The sequence below is a fragment of the Arachis ipaensis genome, chromosome B1, assembly GCF_059453495.1.
Source record: "Arachis ipaensis isolate K30076 ecotype BB chromosome B1, ASM5945349v1, whole genome shotgun sequence".
NCBI classification, from domain to species: Eukaryota; Viridiplantae; Streptophyta; class Magnoliopsida; order Fabales; family Fabaceae; genus Arachis; species Arachis ipaensis.
This window is the reverse complement of record NC_142436.1, coordinates 44,361,328-44,371,154: the sequence shown is the minus strand read 5'-3', so window position 1 is coordinate 44,371,154 and position 9,827 is coordinate 44,361,328. Positions and strand designations below refer to the sequence as shown.

General features: G+C 30.3%; 1 protein-coding gene across 1 annotated transcript; it reads right to left on the bottom strand.

Moving 5' to 3' along the window:
* Positions 1 to 2,870: 2,870 nt before the first annotated feature.
* On the bottom strand, positions 2,871 to 4,207 carry LOC107629539 (ethylene-responsive transcription factor 5). The gene has a single exon (XM_016332359.3). The coding sequence runs from the start codon at positions 3,998 to 4,000 to the stop codon at positions 3,005 to 3,007; it is 996 nt and encodes a 331-aa protein (XP_016187845.1). The 5' UTR covers positions 4,001 to 4,207; the 3' UTR covers positions 2,871 to 3,004.
* Between the last annotated feature and the right edge of the window lie 5,620 nt (positions 4,208 to 9,827).

Here is a 9,827-nt window from a genome sequence, read left to right as displayed (position 1 = left end):
TTACCACTGCTGTCAGTAATCACCCTTTCTACCACCATGGATTCATCGTTATACACATCACCAAAAATCAATAAACAAAAAATAGCTAAAAAATTTCACAAATAATCATTATTTATGAATAAAGAGAAAGACAAGAACATCATCTTTTTTTTTTTTAAATAAACAGAAAGAAAAATTAACGGAGACAGATCAATGGTGAGGCAAAAATTAAGATGGATTGCATAGTGCAGAATGGCAAAAAAAAAAAAGAAGGCAACATGAGAGGGACATACAGTGGTGCATTGTGGCAAGTAAAGAAGATGAAACCAGTAGTACCCACAGTTGCGTCACCAAACAAGCAACAATAGTGCACACGTCGTGACCGACAACAAATAAGATAAACCCAGATATGAGAACAAGTGAAGACGAAAAAAAGAGACACAAAGAGTGGCAGCCGGAAAATAAAAGGAGGAGAGACGAGAGAATAACACGAAGGAATAAAGGAGAAAGAAGAAAGGAGAGTACATCATGCATGGAAAGAGGGAGCAAAATAAAAAAGAAGGAAAAAGGGTGTCACCGAATAACAAAAGATAAATATAAAAATAATTTGTCTCATATATTATATTTTTTTTGTCTCACCTTTAAATTGATACACAAAATTTGTGTATTTATATATAGCCATATTTATCTGTATCCTAAAATATACATGTATTACTATGTTTATATTTTGGCTAGATACGAACACTAACTAAACATTGCCTTAGTTACACTAAGATTACATACTTTCTATTTTTGTGAAATGCTTTTAGGCCCAAAACTTTTGAGGTTAACAAAGTATTTTTTTATGAGTTGTTTCTTTTCCTTTTGTTAATAATATAATATATCTTTTGTTCTAGGTGTTGATGTCTTTCATAGGATGATAGGAGAGGCAGTAAGACATGGAAGGATTGCTCCTCTGTTAGTGGGTAAGAATAGTATTGAGTTATCATACTTGCAATTTGCGGACGACACCATACTCTTCTGCCCACAGAAAGAGGAAACTGTTAGAAACTACAAGCGGCTTTTACGATGTTTTGAGCTAATGTCGGGTTTGAGTATTAATTTCGATAAATCTAGCCTGATTCCGGTTAATTGCGAGCAAGGGTGGTCTCAAAGGATGTGTAGAGTGCTGGGGTGTAAAAAAGCTTCGTTGCCAGTCAAATATCTTAGTATTCCTTTGGGGGCGAATCCGAGATTAGTCAAGACGTGAAAATCAGTTATTGACAAAGTGGAAGACAAACTCAATTTGTGGAAAGCTAAAATGCATAATAAAGCTAGTAAGCTAATCCTTATCAAATCTGTGCTGAATAGTCTGCCAGTGTACTACCTTAGCTTATATAAGATGTCCAGAGTAGTAGCAGAGAAGTTGATCTCTCTGCAGAGGAGGTTCCTCTGGAGTAGAGAGGATGGCAAGCAGGGGATAGCTTTGGTGAGGTGGAAAATGGTGCAAGCTCCGAAACGACTAGGGGAATTGGGGGTGGGTGATGTAGTGATTCGGAATACGGCATTGTTATTTAAGTGGTGGTGGCGTTTCTCGAAGGAAGATTGCCCATTATGGAAGAATATTGTGTGCTCATGCAATGACTTGAATCCAAATATCATTCTCTCTTGTCAGCCTATACCTAAAGGTGGCGGTCCATGGAGGGATATCTATCAATTACAGATAAAAGATCAGCGGGTGAGAGATAAGATGGTTAGAGGGTTGGCTTTGGAACTAGGAGATGGAAGAACAATTCAATTTTGGGAAGATAGTTGGTTGTCCTGTGGTATGCTGAAGGACAATTTTCCACGTCTTTTTTTGGTTTCAAACCAGAGTAGATCTCTAATAAGAGATTGTGGGTTTTGGGATGGGATAGAGTGGATATGGAATTTTCAATGGAGAAGGGTTTTATTCCAATGTGAGCTGGATTTAGTGAACCAACTCCATGAGGTGCTACAATCTGTCAAATTAGCATCACAGAGAGAGAGAGAGGATAGGATAGTGTGAAAATTTGATATGTCAGGCGTTTATTCTACTAACTCATTTGTGCAGGTCTTGCAGGCTGAAACAGTTCTAGAGGACATTACATGCTATAGCTATACTAGTTCTATTTGGAGGGGGTTGGTACCACCAAGAGTTGAGTTGTTCACCTGGTTTGTGTTAGTTGGCAGGGTCAATACTAAGGAGAGATTGAGCAAATTGAACATAATTGATCAGAATGATAATTTTTGTATTTTATGTAAAAAATCTACTGATAATGATTACCATTTATTCCTTGGTTGTAAGTTTACTTGGCAAGTGTGGTGTGCTTGGTCGGTAGCCTATAACAAATCATGGTCTTTTCCAGAGTCAATCAAGCAGCACTTTAAGAGTTGGACAAGAACTCCTGTTAAGAAGGAGAACCGACATAGGTGGTTGCTTGGCTTCTGTGCTATTATTTGAAATACTTAGATGGAAAGAAATGACCAAATTTTCAGGAATTAGGAGGCAGGTGTTGTAGAAGTTATTGACAAATCGGTTAGGAGCAACAAAGAGTGGACTGAGTTTGATCATCGTAGTTGTTGATGGTAATGTCGGAGATGACTATAGAAAATTTTTATTTCACTAGATTCTGTTTGTTGTTTAGTTGCTCCACCTTATTGTGTTGAGCCTTTTCCTTCAATATATATATATAATTTAAATCAAATAAATTAAAACATATAGAATATATTTTTTAAACTAAAAAATAAAAAAATTTTGGTGCATTTATACTAACGAATATTTTTGTTGTGTTTATTCTTCATATTTTATAATATATAATACATAAATAATAAATTTTATAATGTATCATAAGTTGAAATTCAAAAAAAATGACTGTGAACAAATAATGATTGTTGAATAAATGAAATCATTTCCATTTTTGCGTCTAACTTTATCAAAATGTACATTGAACTCATCTCTACAAAGGAAGCAAGCTGCAATAAACATGGAAAGAAAGAATAGAAAGCAGCCGTAAACGTTGACATTTCACACAACCATAACAGCAAGGGGAGAAGATAACGGTGACAACGGCGGCACGCTAAATATTCCCATTCCTGTTCCCTTCACATCACTGTCCCAGAACCCCGTCCAAATTGACGGCGTTAACGGAAGCTCCCTTATACAGTTAACCTCCGATTCAAAAGTCGTCGTCTTCTCCTTCTTCACCACCGGCATAACCACCTCAACAACTTCTTCCTCCACCTCCTTCGTCATCGGCGCCACTTCCTCTTCTTCGCGGCGGCGCTTCCTATCACCGCCATCGCCGGAGGTGGAAGCAGAAGCAGAGGTGGCCATGGATTCAACCTCGAGAGGGAAGTTCAAGATCGCCTTGGATCCTCGGAGCTTGAAGGCAGCGCGGTCGTAGGCCTTGGCGGCTTCGATGGCGGTGTCGAAGGTTCCAAGCCACACTCTGGACCCTCGTTTGTTCGGGTCACGAATCTCCGCGGCGAATTTTCCCCACGGCCTTTGGCGAACGCCTCTGTAGTGCTTCTTCTCTGGCTCCGGTTGTTGTTGTTGTTGTTGCTGCTGAACGAACGGTTCCACCGCCTCGGGTTTCGGATCCGGGTTTCCGAACTGAATCCATTCGGTTTTCTTCTTCGGGAGCGAGATTTGCAGCGACGGTTTCCGGTTGAGGCGATGAGCCTTGTTCATCTCGATTTGGGGATTGCTTTGAGGCAGGGTTTTGGGTGCTTCGAGGTCGGATTCAAGGTCGATCACTTGAGGCTTTGAATCGAATTCAAAGAGGGGAAGATCGGTGAAGTAGTGGTTGAGAGAAATTGAGGAGTCGGTAGGGGAAAATTCAGATTGAGATTGAGATTGGCATTCTGATTGATGAAAAGAGAAATTAGGGTCTGTGGAGGGTTCGTCTATTTGAAGCCAGAGTTTGCTTTTAGTGAACTCTGGTGTCCCGAGCGGTGAGAGTTCACCCAAGAGATGCAGCTTGATGCGGTTAAGGGCCGAGATTTCAGCTTGGTTCGCCATGTTAAATGAAATTAACTAAATAAATAAGTATAATCAAAGCTCTCGTTTCTCTTGGTTTTATGCACCGATTCTAAAATTCTTTGTATTGTTGAGACTTGAGAGGGCTGGAGCTTTTGTGTGTCTAAGGAGAGTGGAAAAGGGGTTATATATAATATAGGGAGGATAAAGATAAGGGAGAAGGGGAATGAATTATTTTTGCGGAGACTTCAAGTGAGGCGCGAGGGGGGAGGGAGGAAGCATCGTCTATCCTTTTCAATTCTTTTGTCGTCTTCTTCGATGGATGGCTTTTTTGAATTTTATTTTCCTAAGGTAGGGTTGGGGGCACATTGGTAAATGTCATTTTTACTTCGCACCAATCAATGTCACGTCATCCGCATATTGTTTTGCGTTAATTTCATAATTTGTCATTGCTAATTGTTTTCCCGACGTTAATTTACCCATTGCTATTTGCTCATTGTTTTTGTCCTTTCTCATGTCGTCATCCGCATATTGTTTTTCTTTTTTTTTTTTTTTAATGATGAGAGTGAATGAAATGAAAGATGAACAAAAAATAAAAAATAAAAAAATCTAAAAAAATTATTTAAAATAGTCAAACAAAATTTACATATAAATAATATTTCTATAAATATCATATATAATAAAATTCAATGACATCGTTTGACTGTTAAATTTTAAAAGATAGGATTTGTAGTATGTATTATGGTCACTATACAATTTTAGTCTTACATAAAAAAAAATTTTAAGTAATCAACACTTTTTTCAGCTAATATTTTAATAAATTAGCCAATTTTATAATAAATTACTAGAAAAAAAATAAAATTATTGAAAAAATATTCAAAATTTAACAATTTTTTTAATAGTTTATTTTTATTTAATTTTTTATTATAAATTTCGAAAAAAATTTTAAAATTTAAACGTTGAAGATTTCAAATATAAAAAATATTCGAAAATAATGCATTTTTTTATTTATTTGCAACCCAACTAGTTGGATGTTGTTAACTAATATCTTAGTTGGTTATCTAACATAATTATATTTAAAAATAAAAAGGGTATAGAATCAATATAATTTATTATTTTTTGTCAACAATATTTATGTATTGGCTAAAAGAATAATGTTGGCTTGGACTAAAGATATCAAATTGCTAACAAAAATGTTGGCCAATATAAATTAAAATTATTGACTCTTAATTTTTTTAAAATATTAATAAAATTAATGTTATATTTTTTTATTTAAAAATATTTTTTAATTTGAAAATAAAAATAATTTATGTTGTCAATATAAAAAGTATAACTTTAATTTGTTAAAACTAAAGTAATATTTTTTAGTTTTATTTTTTAATTAAAAATGATTTCAAATAATAAAAAATATTATTTTAATTTTAGCAACATCTTATAATATCAAAGTTGCATAATTACTATAACTACTATAATAATAATAGTTATCATAACATGCACGTTTATAAAATTTTAGAATTCATTTGAAGTATTATTATAATATTTTATTCTTACATATATTATAATTTTAAGATAAAAAAATATGACTATTCTATATAATATATATATATATATATATATATATATATATATATATATATATATATATATATATAGACACTAAGATAATTTTAAATATCATTACATATTATTAAATTTGGAATTTCATGACTAATGTATATGATAAAATAAGATAATAGAGTAGATTTTTATTTTTTTGTGCTTTCGAATATCAACATTAGTAAGTTTATATTGTTCAATCATATGCATGTATGAGTTGCTGGAGAATAATATATTAAAGTTGAGAATGATTGGATCTAACTCAATTCTAAAAATTAGTTTAATTCAATTCCAAAATTTAGTTTATGAGTTTGACGGATATCGGACATTTATATACTATTTTTGAGACGTTATTTTTAAATGATGTAAAACTTATAATATAATTAGGTCACTTATAACGTACAAAAATAAATTGATATAAAGATAAAAAAATATCGTCTCATCGATCGGTAAATAACACCTGATAGTAGTAATTCTTTAATTTATTAGGAAGTAGATCAGATTGACAGTGGCAGATTCAGATATCTCAAGACTAGCTTATAACGTTATTTAGCCGCGCTGAGAAGGTAGTAACATCGTTTGTTTTGTTGGGTTTATTTCTGTGATGGATAAGCTCCACAATTTTTTGACAAATGTGGCTCTGCTTAGCGACAAACCTTGCTTGAAATTTTATTTGCCTTAGGTGTATTTTGGGTTAAGGATTTGAGTTATCATTATAATAAATATTATACTATTAAATATAATAATACATTAGTATACATAAAAATAAAAATTGGATATATTTATAACATATTTTCAAAAAATAAGAGAAATTTTTTAATTATTTTTTTAATTTTTTTAATTTTAAATATTATTTAATAAAAAATTGAAAATTAAATAATAATAATTACTTGCATAATTAAAATAGTAGATATCAATATATATAAAACATTAGATATATCAAGTATTATTATATATGATAAATAATTTTATAATTTTTATTTATCATTTTTAATTTCTGTATCAGAGAAAAAAAAATTCTATGTGCATATGAAAGAAAGTAAAGTAGATACTAGCAAATTAAATATTATCAAATGAGTAAATGATTAAATTAGTCTTCGAAAGATTACTCATTCTTTAAATTAGTCTTTAAAAATTTTTTTTAATCAAATCTGTCTTTGAAAGATTTTAAGTTAATCATTTTAATCCTTCCGTCATTTCTGTTATTAATGACGTCAAAATTAGTTGATATAACATGTTAGGTGATACCATAACATATATCTAGTAGTTCTAATTGACAACTAATATGATAAATTTATAAAATTAGATTAAATTAATTTCAAATTGAAAAATTCTAATATTTCAAATTTTCTCTCAATCAAATTCTGATTTGACCTAATTTCATAAATTTATCATATTAATAGTCAATTAAGACTCTTATATATGTGTTATAATATCACGCTATCATTTAAGGTATCACATTAACAAATTTTGGTATCATTAACAAAAAAATAATAAAAAGCCTAATACGATTAAATTTAATTAAAAAAATTTTAAAGACTAATTTAAAAAACAAATAATCTTTCAAAAACAAATTTAAGTATTTACTAATCGTGAGATCCTGTCTAAAATTTCCCTTAACGGAACCCGATTGTCTGAAAGTGTATTACCCTATAATAAGAGCTGGCTATGCCATGACCAAGCCATCAATGGAGGGTTCTCTTTTTTTAAAGTCTACATTCTTCTGCAACACGTGTCAAACAAAGAGAAATCTCTATAAACTAACATCTGTATCTTAGAGCGACTCAATTAATTAACAATCACAAACACAATAAGCTAAAAAGAAAAAGGAAAAAGAAATTAAAAATCCATTTATACTTAATATATTGGCTTTATTTTTTTTATTTAATTCCCTTCTCATTTTTATTTTATTAAATCTTTAAAATTAGGATATCTGGGAAATTAATATAGCTAGGAACAAAAGACAAGCAATAGACTCCATTTCTCTTCGTCTTTTCATTATTTTTTCTTCACAAATAAAAAATAAAAGAAACATTATAAGAAATTAAAATACGAGTCAATTTGTAAGAACTCCAGAATAATTCTGCTGGATTTTTAGTCACTCGAGAACTATAAAAACTTTCAGGTTGGTCATTAAGCTAGCAGAAGTAGCAACATTTGATTAATGGAGAAAGAAAGTATATACTACTTAATTAATTAAATTAATTCCCTTAGACCAAGCAAATGTCATTAACTTCAAGAGTGCTATATATTGAAGGGTTCTAAAACTGAAGAAAGTTTCTAACCCTATGCAAGTTGACTTACACTTACCAAAGGACTGGGACAAATAAATTAAAGGAAGATATATTTCTAAATTACAGGTGATAATGTGCTACCATATTGTACAAAATTATTTTGAAAATTATATAAGTTTCGTTAAATAGACAATAATTTTTATAAACAATATGAACAATGAGCTTTATTAAAATTGATCTAATAAAATAAAAAAATATTTCATCTCAAATTATTTTTTAATATCTAATATTAAAATAACTATTTACACACTTAATAAATTAAACATTAAATATATATATTGTTTACATTATTTAATATTTTCATTATTTCTCAATACTTTTCTTATCTGCGATAAGGTGATGATGATCCATAAGAGCTAGGCCCCTCAACCTGCCTTTCTACGACCCGTGAACGTTGTTAAAATTGACTTCGTCTTATTGCATTTAATTTCGTCCTACGTCTACACTATATCTTAATAAAAAATAACATTATTGGTAGTGAATAGAAATTTATATTGTCAGGCTTTGTTATTAATAAACACAAAATCAATTGCACGTATTCCCTTGATAGTTTCGTTTATTATTATTTAATTTTGTTGTCTTCTTTCCACAGCTACAATGTACGTATTATATGTTCGTAATTTTAAAATTGATCATCACATGGCCATTAAGCTAACATGACTCACCTTTCTTAGATGCATGTACGCATTGCAATTTAAAGTTCGGGGCAGATCATACATGATATATTCTATACTTCTATATCGTGAGAAGTTATTATTAGAAGTAATAATTTTAGTTTTTTTTAACTATTCTCTTAATAATTATATAAGTAAAACTTTAAATATATGTTGGTTTTTTTAATATTAAAAAAGTAAAAAATTTAAAGCTTTTCTATTTAGAAATTAGAAAGATATTTAGAGGAGGAGTTAAGATCAGACTTTCAATTATTTAATGCTCATATATATCATATATCGATGAAATTGAAATAGATAAAAAAATTATTATCTCTCTAATTTGGCCCAGCTTCAAATATATATATAATAAAAAATACTAGAGGATTATTAAAATTTATTATTTTTGGCCATAAGATAATTATTAATGTTTAATAGTGTCAAATTAAAGTAAAAAAATTGAGTTGATGGCTAAAAATAAAAATTTTGATATTTTTCTAACATTTCTCATATATAATTTACAGTAATTATTTTTAATCTATTGTTCAACTTGTTTTACAAAGTGTTTGATTGGTTGAGCTGTCTTAAAGCTTAAAAAATTTAACTTAATAAATAAATTGAAAGGTGATGATGAAGTAATCAATTATTTAATAAGTTTATTAGTCACCATTAATTTTTCTATCTTAAGGCCTGGCCTATTTCAAGTTTCAACCACTCTATTATTATTGATTAATTATAATTAATTTTTGGGACCACAACAAAAGATGCAAGCACCTTGGTCTGGCTTATTCTTCGCTTTTGAAGTTTTATTCCTAATTAACGGAAAGTTATTTGATGAGTGAAGTAGAATAATACGCATATAACTAAGTCTAATAATTTGTTGATGAGTCTTAGAACAAGATAAAGGAGCAGGTGTAATGTATAATTGTTGAATCGCATTCATTAACACAAATTTGATGCGGTATATACCTTCACATATACATATGCAAGATTCTTAAACGTTTGGATGTAGTTGACCTAATTCGTCATGCATAATTAATCTCTGAGATTAGTTGCGTTTGATCTTTCAACAAGAAAATTATATTGACCATTTAAGCAGCTAATGGAGATTATTGAAGTTCACTGAGTTTTTTCTTTCTAGTAAAATGAAGAGTAAATCCCTCCCCCGCCCAACCCCACCCCCACCCACCTTCTTTGTGTTGATAATTATGTATGTAATAATAATGATCTTTTGTCTTTAGAATTTTTAAATCACTAGCGACTCATAGACAATATTAGTGAGAGATAATAATACAAACTTATCCTATTTTTAAAATAATTTCACTAAGA